This window comes from Lissotriton helveticus, chromosome 8, assembly GCF_964261635.1.
Source record: "Lissotriton helveticus chromosome 8, aLisHel1.1, whole genome shotgun sequence".
In the NCBI taxonomy this organism is placed as follows: domain Eukaryota; kingdom Metazoa; phylum Chordata; class Amphibia; order Caudata; family Salamandridae; genus Lissotriton; species Lissotriton helveticus.
Genome location: NC_136069.1, coordinates 484,621,959 through 484,639,384, shown reverse-complemented (window position 1 = coordinate 484,639,384; position 17,426 = coordinate 484,621,959). Strand labels below are relative to the sequence as shown.

At 45.4% G+C, this 17,426-nt stretch overlaps 1 protein-coding gene across 1 annotated transcript in view; it reads right to left on the bottom strand.

Moving 5' to 3' along the window:
- The window catches only part of SUGT1 (SGT1 assembly cochaperone of MIS12 kinetochore complex), a 289,493-nt gene that overhangs the window by 36,425 nt on the left and 235,642 nt on the right, over positions 1 to 17,426 (bottom strand). Inside the window, exons 6-7 of the mRNA XM_078657403.1 lie at positions 16,217 to 16,304; positions 2,021 to 2,202 (exon numbers count right to left, since the gene is read on the bottom strand). Coding sequence (XP_078513529.1) covers positions 2,021 to 2,202; positions 16,217 to 16,304 — 270 coding nt within the window. The remainder of the gene's footprint in view (positions 1 to 2,020; positions 2,203 to 16,216; positions 16,305 to 17,426) is intronic.

The following is a 17,426-nucleotide window of genomic DNA, read 5'->3' as shown; positions in this document are numbered from 1 at the left end:
CCAATGCGCTGCTAACGCAGAGAGCGACTCACATATGAGGTAAGTTGAGCAGCGTTAATGCACTTCAACAATACTGTCCCACATGTTTGTTTCCAGAGATTATCCGAACAATAATCCGCACAGTTACAAATGAACTCTCGTGCAATACAGCAAACGTGGGCGACAGCAGCTTAATAACTCAACTAATAAACATTGTTACAGCAGCAATTCAATTAAAGGCCCTCCCCACAGGCCTGCAGCGCTGAGAGTGACACATTTACACCAAGCAGGCTCGCGTGCACATCTCCTGTCCTCCGAGTTGTCCTGTAAGTAATGCAGCTGACTTAAGCGTGACGCGCCCAGACAGGAGATGTACACGCGTATGGTGCAAGCAGGAGCTGTGATAACACTGCAAGCCAGCCGTACATGTGCACATCTCTTGTCTTCCACAAGCGTGCACAGGTCCTGTCCCCCTTCGGCAAGAAACCAACAACAATAGATCTCGCCAAGGTGTGCAGCGCATGCGCTGCGTCGCTAGGCGAGACCTAAAAATGGGCGGGTTAGTTCCCATGTTCATTCCCATACACTGTATAGACACGACTACAGCCCGAACTGCAGAACGGAATTACATCAAATTTGGCTAGCTTTTGGTCCGCAGATTGTGCTTTTTTGTTATTTGGCGTAAATCCATTCAGTAGTTTTCTAGATAGTAAAGGAAATGCACATTTATATATCTACAATCGCAAAGCCTTTGTGAATAATAATAAGCTTGTGCAGAGATCTGCATAGCTCTGATTGGCTGCTAACACTTCAGCAAGAGATTGTTGGCAGTCCTCTTGGGACTCTGCTTCAGCCGAATCGTCCCCCCCTCCCCACCCAAAAAATGCTAAATCAAGAAAGGGGGGGTAAGAATACCCTGACTCCCCCAAGCCTTTGTCTTGGGGTTCAAAGGGAACCCCCCCCCCCCCCCGGGACCACCACCTGCCGAGAGCTATAGTAAAAAGAATAAAATAGACGGGGAAAGCGTGGACACCCCTGGGGGGGCACCGCCTCCACAAGGTCAAATAAAAAGTAATGGAAGGTCGGGACCACCACCTTCCCAGGACTAAACTGAAAGTAATGGGGGACCCTCGCAGACCCCCATGGGCCCCGAGCACCACCACCTACATCTAAATTTAGCACGGTTCATGGGCACACCCGCCCGCTTGGGATTGGTCTCCAGGAGGGAACGCGGCGATGACTTTTCTCGTGGCGCACCCCAGGTGAGCACCATACACTCGGCTGCCTTTGTTGAGGGCTACCACTTGTGTGCCGCCGCAGATGTGGGCAATTTTAAAGACAGCATCAGCTTCCAATTAACTTCATACAGTTGCAGGTCATAGGTGAACAATCCTGACCAATGGGATTTCGAACTTTGGCTTTATATACCCGACAACTCTCCTTCTGCTATTCGTCGGGAGGAAGGAGCTAATGCCAGGAGGTTCCCAGACAGGAACGCACCTTAATGAAGTAAGAGGGTAATGTGGGGAGAGGGATGGACTCTTGGCCCCCTTTGTACCCAGTAACGGCCACTGGGGGTGGGCTTTTAATTTGCTTGGTCCCCCTCCTTTATCTATTTAGAGTGTGACTACAGGGGTTCCTGAGCCCTTCCCCCATGGGCCCAGATGACCCAATAGGGGATAAGATTGTGAGCTAGCCTCAAGACATGATGTATATAGAAGTATTATTACCTCATGTGTGCAGTGCCTGGCCCAAATCAGAATTCTGGGGGTGGCAAAATGAGAAATAACACTTATTATTTAAGCATGCGATTCAGTTTGTGTTCTGTGGTATACAACTGTTATATTACCTAGGGGCATCACAAAAAGTGGTAAAGAATTCAAAGCTTGGGATATGGAATACACCATAAGGAAAGGAAACCAACATTTCTTAATTTAAATATATGGGGATACTAAAAGATACAGAATATCATGCATAGTAAAACAACAAAATATTTTCATTTCGAGTTATCAAGAGTTTTCAAAAGTGTTAAATGTCTTACAAAAGATTTGTTCATGGCGCGTTTTACTTCATCTGTACCATCCGAATATATCTGTTGAAAGAGTTGATTTAAAGCGGCGTCTCCTTCCAGTTTTTCACTCTTCTCTTCCTCCTTGATCTCCCCAACCAGCTTATCCCAGTTTTTGGTATAGTGAGACGAAGAAGGGTACTTAAGAGCAGAATCTGTGAGGGCAGCAGTAAAAATAATGATGAAAACAGAGATCCACCTTTAGTCTAATATATTTAATAACTAAATTGTGGGACACCAGTGGTTTATACTGTGGCCCAATTTTTAACCAATGATCCAATTTCTCACTCTGCATCGGCAGTAGCATATTAATCGGCTTCTTTTTTTGCAACATTTATTTATTCAAGATTACAAGGTAGGATGCATGAGTACATACAATAAATTTTGTCAGAAAAAATTGACAGACAAACATTTCGATTTTTTAGCAAACAGCCTCTAAGAAATCCGTCTGATTAGTCAAAAGGAGATTAAGGAATCAACTAACACACACATGTCGATGGAGGAGTGGGGAAGGGAGGGGATAGGAGATGGGGGAGGGTATAGGAGATGGGGGAGGGATGGGAGAAGAGGTGGGGGAAGGGAGAAGAGGTGGGGGAAGGGAGAAGAGGTGGGAGGAGGGAAGGGAGAAGAGGGAGAGGGAAGGGAAGAGAGAAGAGGTATTGGGGAGGGAAGGGAGAAGAGGGGTGGGGGAGGTAAGGGAGAAGAGAGGTGGGGGAGGGAAGGGAGAAGAGGTGGGGGAGGGAAGGGAGAAGAGGTGGGGGAGGGAAGGGAGAAGAGGTGGGGAGGGAAGGGAGAAGAGGTGGGGAAGGGTCGGGAGAGGAGGAGGGGGGAAGGGAGAGGAAGTGAGGAAGGGAGAGGAAGTGGAGGAGGAAAGGGAGAGGAAGTGGGGGAAGAAAGGGAGAGGAAGTGGGGGAAGAAAGGGAGAGGAAGTGGGGGAAGAAAGGGAGAGGAAGTGGGGGAAGAAAGGGAGAGGAAGTGGGGGAAGAAAGTAAGAGGAAGTGGGGAAGAAAGTAAGAGGAAGTGGGGAAGAAAGTAAGAGGAAGTGGGGAAGAAAGTAAGAGGAAGTGGGGAAGAAAGTAAGAGGAAGTGGGGAAGAAAGTAAGAGGAAGTGGGGGTAGAAAGTAAGAGGAAGTGGGGGTAGAAAGTAAGAGGAAGTGGGGTAAGAAAGGAAGAGGAAGTGGGAGAAGAAAGGAAGAGGAAGTGGGGGAAGAAAGGAAGAGGAAGTGGGGGAAGAAAGGAAGAAGAGGGGAGGAAGGGGGAGGCAGGGAGGGACAGGAGGATAATGAACAATCAACATTCCTAAAGTAAAAAATGTGTCCCAAAACAGAACAGTCTGAAGTGGACCTCAACTAGATCGTAAGTGTCCTTTACTTAACCGAGAGGTACACAACACAAATAAAAAACAATAGCATATTCACAGCCACCTCTTCGTCATTCCTCCCTCCCCGAAGTACCACGTAAACAGTGTATGAGTATGACCAAATGAACAAGGGTCAGTGGCGCGGAAACAAAATCCCATGAGCCAGTACGTATCTTTTATAAATGAGGGAGGGTGACAAAGAAGGGTGGGTGTAGTGTAATGTTGAGACATTGATTTGGGGATGTGAGGAGGGGGTGGGGGACCCTCCGGCACAACATTGCAAAGTGCAGTCACTCCTCAGCTTTGGGTAAGGAATAGTATCCAGCAGGACCTCATTAGAACAGTTCCCACAGGTGCCATGAGATGAAGTAGGCTATGTCAATCTAATATAGAGTGACCTGGTACCCAAAGAGAGTGTTTTGAGATAAGCTAGATTTAAGAGGCACTCCCCTGTAGAAAAAGGAAAGCATCCCTAGACAGTTTTTATATTAAAGCTGATAGTTGGGTTTATAGGTTGTCCGTAAGTGATGGGTTATTCTGTGAAATTTAGTTAACCAATCATTGCACCCGAGACTAGTGGCCTGGCACCAGTGATGAGGAATGCATATTTTGTCCACCGCTAGTGAGGTTGCCAACCATTGAGGAGTGTGGGTATTCAAATCTGGTATACCGGACATGCTGTGAAGGATCGCCAAAGAAGGAAAACATCAAGTGGGAGTCTTAACGTTGAGGGCGCACCCACAACATTATCCAGTAGTGTTGCAATGCCATGCAAGACCAGAGAATATGATACAAGTTGCAGTTATCCTCATTGCATTTCCAACAGCGATCATGAGACAATAGCTTTGCTCAATTTAATCCAGTACCAATTATTTAGGAACTTGAAATATGAAAATTCAACGTGGATTTCGTCACCAGCTTTCACATGGTGAAAGAGTAACTCTACCCAGACTTCGGGAGAGTAGTCTTTGCCTAGAAGTATTTGCCAGGCCAGCCTAGTCACACTAAGGGTGGAACCTGACTGCATGATTCTAATAAGGACCCCATATAGGCCAGAGGATATTCCCCTAAATGGACAGCAAATCCTTAGTTATTGAAGAACAGGGAGATGTCCACTTTTGAACAGCGTGACCTGGCGGCAGTGGGCCAGCTGGCGATACAGTCAGTGGCATGGAGACCACATTCAGATCTTAAGGCCTGGAATGAATTAAGGTGTCTACCACTAAGGCGGTTGATCTATGTATCACTCCCCACGTTGCCCAGTAGAACAGTTTATCAGCTATTCACTGAGCCATGGTGTACAATAGCGGGCATGCTTTGAAGAAGTGTCCTCCCCGCGTGGGGGACAACATCGGGGCATCTTGCAGAACACACAAACAGGAGGACAGTCGCGGCAAATGGAAAGCCAGAACTAATGTCGTGTGTGAGGTGTAGGCCCTCAGCCATTGTGCCCGCCCAGAGCCTGCATGCTCGCAGTCTTGGTTTGCTAGTGCTCTATATATAGGATATAATATCTGCCTCAATTCCTCTGAGTAGTAGACAAGGGACCTGCAGAGATATCATATCAAGGACTTAATTATACCTGGGGGTGACAGTCATTTAGACCTTCAAACCCTCCCACATAATGATAGGTTCAGGACTGCCCACTTTAAAAAACCTTTCTTAGAACAAGCTTTTAAAAGGAGAAGGTTGTCCTCGATCATGCACGGGAGAAATCTAATAATACGGATGCCCAGGTATCAGAGGCCTTCACACTTTCATTTAATTTTACAGCCCAGTAAATAGCAATAGTGGTGTCTCTGGACATGGGGAGTGCTTAAGATTTGGTACAGCTTATCTTATTGCCGGATCAGTGGAAGAAGTGGTCAATGATGGACGGGACAGCAGCAATGGCGATCTCTAGGGGGTGCAAGATGTCATCCATTTATAGTAATGCCTTTAAGACTTCACCTATGCCAGCCGGTATGCCCTTGACTGCCTGCAAGAGGCTGATTTCAGTAGACAATGGCTCAAGGGCAAGCACAAAAGGGACAGGGGGCATCAGTGTCAGGGGGATAATACAGAAGTGAAAGGGGGCCAAACATGTCCTGTGAGTCAATATCATGGGGTAGCAGAAACCATAAGCAAAGTGGGGGCATGAAAGGTGAATTTCACCGCCGGCTTGGGCAGAGATGGCATTCCCTAAGGTCATCTCAAGGAGTAGTGCCAGTGAAGGAAGGAGGTGGAAGTACCATATTCCATTACCCAAGTATCCCAAACATAGCAGATTAGTAAGGTTACCATTAAAGTCAACATCATGACCTCCAGGGTCTAACAGAGAGAGCCAGGGATGAGTGACAGAAAAATAAGGCAACTAGATAGACATACTAGAAACTATATCTACATAATGATACAAATATATTCAGTGCTGTCTTATCTTTTCATCTCCTCCTTCACCCAGTAATTCAATTTGCATCGTTTTGAGGAGCAATCTTGATTTATCACTGTCCTTACAAAGGGCATCCAACACTTGATGGAGAAGTGTCAGCAGGAGGGACGAGCGCATCGTGCAATGCTGCAGTGTCTATACTGGAATTGTCTAGTGCGTCTAGAAAGAATTCCAGGTCTCCAGGGTAGAAGAAAAACTCTTTGGTTTTGCCTTCTAGGGTCATGTGTTGGGTCCAGAAGACTGCATTTAATCTCCCACCCTCTCAACCTGTGCCAGAGCATGAGGAACTTTTACTGGTGGGGTCGAGTAGTCCGCTGAGAAGGCAAGACTTTGGCTCTCAAAAAATAGAGGCACCTTGGATAGCTTCGCTGCCTGAAAATTAAACCTGGTATGCTGATGTTGTAGGGAGCATACTATGACCGGGCAAGTAGAATGCAGCGGAGAAGCAAAGCGAGTCTGGATATGACGGGCCCTCTGGAATTCCAACACTTTTTTGAAATATATACTAAGGATCTCAGGTATGACCCCATACCCTCCATTAGTGTTCAACAGCATGCACAGGTAGGTGTCGAGTTCATCCGTGCAGCATCAGTGCAGTATACAGTATCACAATGCAGGGTTAGCGAGGTCCTTCTCCTACGCTCAGGCCTACCTCAAGAAAGTGGATCCAGTAGCGCCCACAGGAGTCAAGACAGCATCACCACACCTACAGAAAAGGTACGCGCAGCTCCCAACAGTAAGTTAGAAGAGGGGACACCAACCGACGTCAAGCTGAGAGGATCTATAAATAAGCTTTAACCGTGCCCATGGCTAGACTGCTTAGCTGAAGATCGGAAAAAATACAGTTTAGGCAGCAATGGAGTGACCAAAGGTCTTCACACCAGTCCACAAACTATGCCTAATGCTCAGAGTTAAACATACTTTGTGGATTGGAGCAAATGCACTGAGGAGGGGCCAATTATACAGGTTTTGGGTCTGACGACGAAAATCTCAGAACCCACCCATACGGCAGGGCATACACTGGACTGTATTAGCTCCAATGTGGATACAATAAAGGTAAAGTCCCCTTTAACACAATCCTGGACAGACCATACATTTATTGAGTTTAGTCTTAGGGCCGATAGCAACGAGATATAGAAGAAGGGTATAATAATGGAAAATCCACTCCGTGTTGGGGCAAAATTATAGAACACCCGGACCTCTGCAACTGGGTGAAGGAGAGCAAACCCTTTCTCTCAGGGAACACCATCATGGATACCCAAAGATTTGAGGGATGGATGACTGCTATAGGGGATAGAATGAAACCCCCAGGTACAAAATCTAGACCAGGGAAAGGGAGGACATCTGCACCCTAGTTCTCGAGTGCATTGAAAGAAATGCTAGGAGAAGTTAGGGTCTTGGAACTTAGGTAGCGACGCCACTATGACAATAATGAACATGAGGCGTATAAAACAGCCAGGAGGCACTATCATGCCTCGATCAAACTTGCGAAAGCTTATCATTATACGTCACTAATTGAAGCTACTGATAATAAACAGAAGGAAATCTTTAAAATTGTCAACAGCTTCAGAAATGCCAAGGCACTATCTCAGGAGATTCCACCCTCCCAGACCCTATGTGACGAGATAGCAAACTACTTCGAACATAAAATAGAAAAGCTCGCAAAAGAATTCCCTCAGATTGAGCCAGTGGACTTAGAGGCAAGAGATATTATAGACACCCATAAGCTCTGTTGGGAGACCTTTATCCCGATCAGCTTGGAAGACACATATCAGGCGATATCCTCCATTAAGTCAGGGTCTCCTTTTGATCCCTGCCCCCCAACGCTGCTAAAAGCTATAATAGAGGAAGTTAACCCCGAAATAAATTCCATCATCAACTCATCCATCAACTCATCCCTTCTATCAGGTGAGATTCCACCTCAATGGAAAGTTGCAGCAGTAAGACCTCTGCAGAAGAAGGCACTGCAAGATCCCACGACCCTATCCAACATACGCCCTATCTCGCTCCTTCCGGCCCTATGTAAAATGACCGAATCCTGCGTAAACAAACCGCTAATGGCATTCCTAGAAGGAAATGATATATTTCATCCCAACCAAGCAGGCTTTAGGGCCCATCATTCAACGGAGTCTGCCTTGCTGTTTTCGACAGAGAGCATTCGAGCTGCACTGGATCAGGGAAAGAAGGCTGTCCTGGTGCTGCTGGATCTGTCTGCAGCATTTGACACGGTGTCCCATGCTATCCTTTTACATCGCCTGGCAAATGCTGGCATAGCAGGCACCATGTTAAAATGATTCAGTAATTTCCTGACGCATAGGCGCCAGGTCATTACGCTGGGGCAATTTTGCTCGTCGGAGAAGGCTCTGAACTCAGGGGTACCGCAGGGCTCAAGTTTAAGCCCTACACTTTTTAATCTATATATGGTCCCCTGATCAAACTGATCTCTTCGTTTGGCATTAGCACGATTGCGTATGCCGATGATACACAGCTGGTACTTATCCTTGATAAGGACTCGACCAATGCTGAACAGACTTTGCAAGAATGCCTATCTGCAACACTGACTTGGATGACCAACAATCATCTGAAGTGCAATTCGGCAAAAACGGAAATGTTGCCATTCAGACCAAACAACAATTTCTCTCCTCAGTTATGGTGGCCTAAGGAGGCAGAGGCCCCGCCAAACACTATAAATGCAGCACAAAACTTGGGGATCAAATTTGATGATATCCTGTCCTTTAAACAGCAAGCCAGGGAAGTGGCCGGTGCATGCTTTAACATCATTAAGGGCCTTAGAAAATTATTTGATCTGCTCCCTCTGAGTGCCAGACGAACGGTTGCAGTTGCATTGATAACATCTAGACTGGACTACTGTAATAGCCTATATGCAGGATCCAACAAATCGGTCCTGCATAGACTTCAGATGGTCCAGCACGCAACCGCCAGACTGGTACTCAGATGGCTGAGAAAATCCTCGGCCTCTGCGGCACTGGATGCCTTGCACTGGCTCCCGATTCACAAGCGCATCCTGTTTAAGGTCCCAACTATCACTTTTAGGGCCTTTCATAATCAGGGCCCACTGTATCTGCGTAAACACTTCACGCGATACTATCCATCCCGGAAACTCAGGTCATCCACAGCCAACCTGCTCATTATCCCTAAATTCAAGCTGGCGACAAAGGGAGGTAAATCTCTAGCTGTAATAGGCGCAAAAGCCTGGAACAAGCTACCCCACCAGACTTCGTGAGGTCAACTCTGAGCAAAGCTTCAGAAAATTGCTAAAAACGTGGATCTATACACGGTCAGACACAGGATACAAAGCACTGATATGAACTTCGACAGCCAAGGACAGTCCAGCTATACGCATCTGCTGGCAGGCGGGTAGTCAAAGCGCCAAGATGCTCCTTGGAGTGGTAGTGCGCTATATAAATATGCTCTCACATTACATCACACATCACAAATGCTCTGGCTCAGCAGCACACCACTCTCCAAGCTCAGTCTGGGGCTATCAGGATGGTCTGAGCTCGGTCTATCCGGACCTTCTTGAGAACGTGGGGAAGGAAAGGTAAATGGAGTCCCACAGAAGGCGAAACACATCTCTCACTGAGCCTTGAAGTGAAAACTCAAGTTAAAAGGATCAATAATAAGCATTCCAATTGACACCTTCAACTACCTTCGGGTGCAGATGCCACTCTCGGTTAGCTAGATTGCGCCTGCCCTGGCATAGAATGGTGGTTGACATCAGCGAGGTCTGCTGAAAATTCAGCCAGTGAGTCAGTATCAGCACTTCCTGGCAGAGTAACCCTGATCCCATTATTGTAGCACCACATGGCGGTCATACTATCAACCAGAAACTGCCTTCTTGGAAGGCAGAAAAGCCTTGAGAGCTAACTGGATGGCACTCAGCTACAGAATGTGGAAGTGAGGCTTCTCTTCCACTAGAGGTCTCTCACCTTATCTTCCGCTCATCCAGGTGGCCTCTTCAGCCCAGAACCAATGCATACACAACCACCATCAGCTCCGGGTGGGGAAGGGAGAACGGCCTGCACACACCATGGGGTTTTCTTCTTCATGCAGCCTCATCTGATGAGCAGATGGTGTCCGTGATGCACCTGCAGCACTGAACCCCTTGAAGGCAGAGGTTGCACTAGAAAGCCTGCATGTGCCAATGGGCATGAGGCGTCAGCAGAAAACATGAGGCTAAGAGACCAAGAAGTCTATGAAGCATCAAGATCATAACCCAGGCTTGACACCATAATGTCAGGATCATATCCTGGATGTCCAGGACACACTGCTGGGTCGGAAAGGCTTTGAATGCACATATGTCTATAAATACCCATATAAAGGGAATCCTCAGCACCAGCCTGGTGGTGGGATTTTGACTTGTTAATGGAGAGCATAAGGACGAAAGCAGCAAGATGGTTGTTCACAGGTGATCTGTGAATGAATGCGAAAAGACTGTCTTCTACAGACAGTTGTCAAGGTACAGGAAGGCATGCACTTCTGACATGCGACCACCGCTATCGCCTTTCAGAATAACCAGGGGGCTGAGATGATCCCAAAGGTGAGAATGGAAAACTGAAAATGTTTTTTCTACAAATCTAACTGCAGGAAACTCCTGTGGCACTGCATGACTGGTTGCATTAAATTTTGGGCCATGCAAGTCCTAGGACATCTTCCAGCCTCCCGGACCCAGAGCAGATAGAGCCTGGATCAATGTTAACATTTAAAATTTGTCATTCAGAAGGAAATCGTTCAAGAATCAAAGGTCTAAAATCAGCCAGAGGCAGTCGCCCTTTTGGGGAACCAGGAAGTAGTGGGAGTATCACCCATTGACTCTCTCCTCCTCAGGCACCTTTTCTATTTCTCTTATGGCCAGTACTTATTGAACCGCTGTGGCAATGATGGAGGCCTATTCTGCTATAGTCTAAACAAGACGAGCTGGGGAGGGGGAGACTGACAAAATGAGAAGTGCATAAGCTTGATCGACAAGCTGCAGAAGCCCTAAGGTCCACGGTAACTGTGCCTCAGATAGGCAGGTAAAAACATATTCTGACCAACATCTCACCACCGGACCTAAGTGACGCAATAACAAGCTACCATCAGAGTGGTAGAAGTGAATAATGAAAACAAAGACTGCCACGCTGCTGTTGGCACAGTCACCTACTGCCACCACGTCCCCAGGAGCCCCAAAAGGCTGAGCAAGCTCCTGGACAGGCTGGCTGCATATTCAGAATTGCTGCTGGAACTAGCAGGTCGAATCTAGCAAGCCCAAGTAGCGAGCCATAGCACTGCTCCAGAGCTGAATCTGCCTTGTCGCTACTAAACAATCTAGAACCATCAGAAGGCATGTCCATGAGGGATGCCTGCACACCTTGGAGAAACTTGTCGTGTGCATCCAGGCATGGCAACGAATGACCACACTAGTGCCCACTGTGCAGCCTATGCAGTAAGTGGAGAACAGGAAAGTCTGCAAGATGTACTTGCTGCACCCAGTCATTTTGGACCCCCTGGGTAAGTGTGTCCCAAAACTCCTTGGTGAGGGCGCACAAGATCTTCCATGTCATATCTCAAAGGGCATAAGTTTATCTGCCTAGTAGACAGACAACATTCATGGAACATTAGGCTAATCGTGCAGCCCTCTTGCCAAGTGTCAATGCGCTTAAAACCTTTATCAGGCAGAGCAATAGGAAGGCCTTTGGGTTTACACTGCTGGCTGAAGCCTGCACATCAAGTCTTTCCAGTGAAGGAAGTGAAGTCAAAGAGGCTGTGTCACATACTGTGGCTCTGTATACCCATTGCTTATGCAGGTCTGAGACACCTTGCAGTGGGGTCTTTTTGTGATAGCACCGAGCAGCCATGTCATCTGTCAGAGCTTTACTGAAAGTAAGTAAAGGCTCCAAATAAGAATGTCAACAAAGCAAAATCTCAGTATATAAGCCAGGGTTTCAATAACAGGCAATTGTAGGTCTACAACCTCTGCTGCCCTGCTTACAACCAAACAAAGGAAGCACTTTGTTCAGCTGGTAGCCCCCTGGGGAAATTCAACTCAGTTTCAAGCAAGATGGCATGACCACTTGCAACCTTGTGGTCTTGATAAAGTCCATCATCTGCTTAATGCTCTGCAAGTTGTCAACCCCTTCATCATCATCCATATAAGTTTTTTGAATCTCCTGTACTTCTGAGTGAGTTGAATAAGGCCCTCTAGGTGCTGAAGACATTGGCACTGAGGCAAAGACACTGCTGGGGGATACTCTAGTATTACTTGCTGATTCTTGGTGATTTCCTATTAAAACATTGGTCTGGATCTAGCAAAACTCAGCTCTTGATCTCACTGGTGTTACATCTGGAACTGGAGTCTTTGAAGCAAGGGATGGCATCACAAGGAACAGAGAGAAGCCGAGTGGAGTCAGTCGCATCAGGGAAGTGCCCACCAGTGGGTAATCAAAGGGGGGAAACAGTGGACCTGTGGGGCAAAAATATACTACAGGGGGACACGGAATCAGTTTTGAAGCATTGTCTCCTTGAAGGGATCTACTTGCCCAGGAAACGGGGTCGGCCTCGGGCTATCGGCTTGGATATCAGTCCATAAGTGTCAACTGCACAACCCCTCCCTGGAGTGGGAGTGACGGGAGATGCACAACGTCTGGACTGCTTGTATTTCCATCAGGAATTGTCCATAAACTTCGCATTAGAATACCGAGGGTAGATCCTGGATTTGGATATGGAATGGGAATTGAAGCCCTAACAGCACCGTTTCTTACGCTCGGCTACATAAGCATTGCCTCCCAATCTCTGATGGCCTTCAGATGTATCAGAGGGCATTTGTCAAATCATGCTTGGATTCAAGATAGAAGACAGATTTCATGTGGGTCTGTGACAGACATCTGCTTCCTGCAAGTTTGGCGCAGCTTGAAGCCGGCAGTTTTTGGAGAAGACATCCCTAGCACACTGATGTCTGAGAAAACAAAGTTTGGAGGTCAGTAAAGCACCAACAAACTTTGGGAGCTGAGCTCTGGATCTGCTTTGAAGTTTGAGAAAAGGAACGGATATCAGTGTGCAGGGATGGCGCCTATATACAGCTCTGCGCTGTCTTTCGCAGAAGTGAGACAAAGCTACCAGTCTGATGGTGCTACGAATCTGCATGTGGGAGCAACTGCTGGAAAAGCTTGTAGATCCAATGTGGCAGCTGGGAGAATTAAAAAATTAGCGGAATCTGCAGTGTGAAATATCCATCAGAAGCTTCCTTACCACTGATATCTCAGGTCTGCCAGTTTTGGCCAATTAACTAGCGCTCTATCAATTGTCAGTTTTTGTTATTTTAGAAGGACAAGTACAGAGCGTTGGACACATAACCCTTTAGATTCAGGTCAACTCAGTGATGAAACTTGTACTGTGAAAGATAGAATAAAAAGAGTACTTTTGTTATTACACTTTTGTTAGCTCAGTACAGTGAAATGTAGAGGTAGATCTTGGTCTCTTCTCTTTAAGGTAGTGCAGGAGGGGCCTGTCCAATGAAAGCATGTCATACTGGATAGCTTAAAAAGGTAGTTTAGTATTTAACAGTTAGCAATGCTGAGTCCCATTACGTTTTGTTTGCCGTTGATTTAGACATAGCGATCCTTGGATGTTTATTACAACAGAGAATTCTCAAAAAACATTCAACAAAGTAGTAGAACAATTAGTGTGGTATCTTTAATAGAGCTTCACGTTGATAGGGTACTATTACTTTGAGAACTAGCCTAATTTTAACTGTTTTCCTTCTACCTGCTTAGCCGAGCCAGTAAGATACCGGATTGAGTCTGCAGGAAGCCAATTCAACCCTCCATCCTTGCAAAGCCAATAAACTGGCTAACAGTTAACACTGGTCATTTCCCTATGAAAAGGGCATGAAAAAGTGCAGAGAAACTGCAGCGCGGCATTGCCAAAAAACCATAACAGGCAATTCAAAGGACAAAGGGGATAGAAAATACCATACATGTTATTGGGATAGTTTATGTGTTAGTGTTTTACGTTTGGTGACAAAGCTCTTGCAATTTCATGGCCACTGCAACCATGTTCAATGTCACTGCAAGCTGACCACTGTTCTGGCCACCATTTCGGCTCTAGGACTTTCCCCTGCTGCACACGAGTTGTGTGCTGATCCTATTTACGATCTTTTAAATTTCAGCAAGGCAGCTTCTTTTGCTTCTAGTAAAAAAGTTTACAAGTTGTTTTAAAAATAGTTGCGAAATCAATGCAACACGAAATTAAAAGTCAACTAACTGAAAAGCAAGGGTTTATAGCTTAAAACAGGTGAGGACAATAATAAATAGTTAGTGTTGAGAATATCCTTAATTCTCAGCGAATACTTATTTGTCGTGTAATGCAATATGGTAAATTTACATAGAGAGCAAAAGGACCGCCACATACTCTTGAGAGAGGGTTTCTGTGTCTCCCAAGAATATTCCAAACAAAAGAAAAAAGCAGCGGAAGCCATTTTAAGATGTACTAAATTGACATTCGCTGGCCATTGGATAGTCTTTCCTTGCTAGCATCTGGGATTGTCTATGCATCGCCAAGTGTTCCATTAGAGGTCGTGAATTCCCACTTGATACGTCATGGCCCTGTTGCTCCAGGCTGGCACAGGACTGTAATCGACACAGAACTTTTAGCCAAGCACAAAATTAACTTCAGAGGACCCAAAAAGAATTCATGCTTAGCATATCTGTGCAACTAGGTTTCAATGAAGTAGCCACACCACCACAACCCATTACCCTCTTCTGTGGGTTTGTAGACTGGGGAAAAAATGACTATCTGCAGTGCGGGTTAGAGATATTCAGGGTACAGTATGATACAATATGTAAAAAAAAATAGACCAACGGGCGTATTAAAGTAGGATCCAGGGCTGGAGGAAATCCAGCAAAATAACCAGGTTTGTGTGACACCCCTCAACGTTTGTCACCAATATACAGTCAATGTTCAACCACCTTACACTCTTCGCCAAAGACACAGAGATTGCTAGCCTTGGCCTTTTGTGCCAACTCACTTCCTATCTCTGCATCTGACCAAGTGCTGGTGGACCTAGTGGCGGATGGTGGGCGGGGGGGGTAGGGGTTGAGAGCGCATGGAGGGTATGTGTACCCTATGGAGGTTGATGGCGTTTCTCCAAGTGCGACTAGCAACAGTGTATGATATAAAGTGAATGGTGAAGTGCTTTGCCTCAGTAAATGCTAGCCTACCAGCCTGACAAAGATACAATACAGCATACCAGTCTCAACACTGGATAATGAACAAAATCCTTTATTCTAGGGCACATAGCTTTCTAGGGCTGGAATCCTTGACACAGTCACCTCATTCTCTGTGTGGCTGGAAACCCATAGCCACATGACCTACTAAAGGGCACTAGAGTCCGGCATCCCCAGGAATAAGTGGAAATGGTTACGGGGAAGGTTTGAGGCCACTTTAGTGCCTTCTCCATACCAATAAGCATTTTGTAATCTTTCTTTTTAAGTCTTTAATGAAAACTGATCAAAAGAAAAATTGGTAGAACCAGGCAAAAAAGACCACTGCACGCGATCCTTCAGAAACGATTACAGGGAAAGAAAGCCTGTGGTGCAATAGAAAGGCGAGGCCGGAGTGCAGTTAGGCAGAGCATGTGCATGAACCTTCTGTTTTTCTACTCACCAAGATTCCAGCTGTAAGTGATGGCTTGTTATTCATTCTTACATTCTGGAAAACTACAGATTAAGTTTGACATCCTAAACCCCGGGAACCTTCAGGTCAACTTATCATTTTCATACTAGTGATGGGTGCCATCTAACGTAACTATAAGATACCCCAGCAGTTACAAGTACGGACAGAGAAAATTACATCGGATAGCACTGACCTCCGAGATACTCCTAAGGAGACTGTAAAAATCAGGCTTCAAGATAGGCCACACTGGGGAAAAACTGAATTATTGCGTTAAAAAGAGTCTGACGCTTTACGACTGTTTCGCCCAAAAACATACGGAGATACTGTTAGCATAATTTATGCATCTGAGATTTACCAAGACCAAAACAAATGTTCCATTATTATCATATATTCAACGGGCATGATGTAGAATCTGAGCTATATCGGAACCCTGACTTCAACAAGTTCCAGATTTTATGGTGACCTTTTGCTTCCACTTTGCTTTATTTTGTTTGCTTCATTTTATCCTATTCTGTTGCGAATTCCCGTCTTTATTTGCAATAGATTATCATTTACGGAATGACCGTAGGGCAAATGTATTCAGCTTCTAGACAGCTTTAAGGCTGGATACTAGCGTTTCCATATAAACAGCCATAAGAGAAAACACCTAGACAACAACCACGACTGTACTGGTACACTGCGTTTAATAAATACGATTCTTTTAACGCACCCGGAGTAAAATGTTTCAAAGTAGTCTCTCCCTGGCCCTCAAGCTTCTCCCACCTCAAGGCTTCAGTCTTCTTCATCTTTATTTCAATCTGTGGGGAAAAAAGGCGAATATAACAGACTCAAAGAGATAATACAGGGTCTGCTGTAGTATACAGAAAAACAATTTTGAAGAATTAGTTTGACAACTAGCTTTCAAAAACACGGCAGTTCCGATTTTCAACGCTCACCAATGCTCAGGATTCTTGCAGCGTATTGTGAAAAAAACCAACACAAAAAAGGAGTTGTGCAAGCTACATTAAACAGAGGCAGATGGTGCCAGTTGGCAGGGGTAAAGTTGTAAACCTTAGTCAAATACAGGCAGAAAACGAGTAAACCGGATAGGAATGTCCCTTTTATGAGCAATTCAATTTCAAGTTTTTATAACTGGGCAGATATTATTTGCAGCAGTATATCGAAATGTGACCAAATATACAATGGATCCGGTTATGTGCAACTTCTACTGCTCGATTGTATACAAAGGGGTCTATGAAAAATACTGGCACCCACTGTTATGGATGTGGCAGTGGTTAGTGAATAGAAGATATACTACTGAGAAATTAGTGGTATTAATCAGTAATTCGTTTTACACAGTCTATTCACTCCACTTACTACCTCACTATTTTGTTGATGACAAGGCAGAAAAGTTCACATCATTCAAGCAATAATCAACTAAGCGAACCTACACCAAACAAGTATTAGCAATGGCAGTCGCTTTGTCTCTTGCATTGTGGCGTTGTTCTAAGACAGGGAGGGCTTTCATTCGTATTTTCTCACCACATTACAACATTTTTACACTACACATATTAACCCATATTGTAGGCAATAGTGTCTCATTAATGACACATATTAACTCTCTCCTAGAGTGTATGCCACTATTGATTAATATTGGTCTTGTTGGCCACATATTGCCATACTTTATGTCGTTTCCCCAACAGAAAATGGCTTACGAGTCTTCACTTTTGTCTAGGATGTTTGCTAATCACCAACAGCCTCGGCCATGGGCTCCTAAATGAACACTCGTTTACGTTATTCTTCGCTTTTGCTAGTGTGTATTATTTTCATACCTAACCCAATCAATACACTACAATATGTTGGGATATAATACATCTACATTATCATATGTTTCATTGTGTACCGATTGGGGGTGTGTGAAACAGGTTAGCCCCCCACCC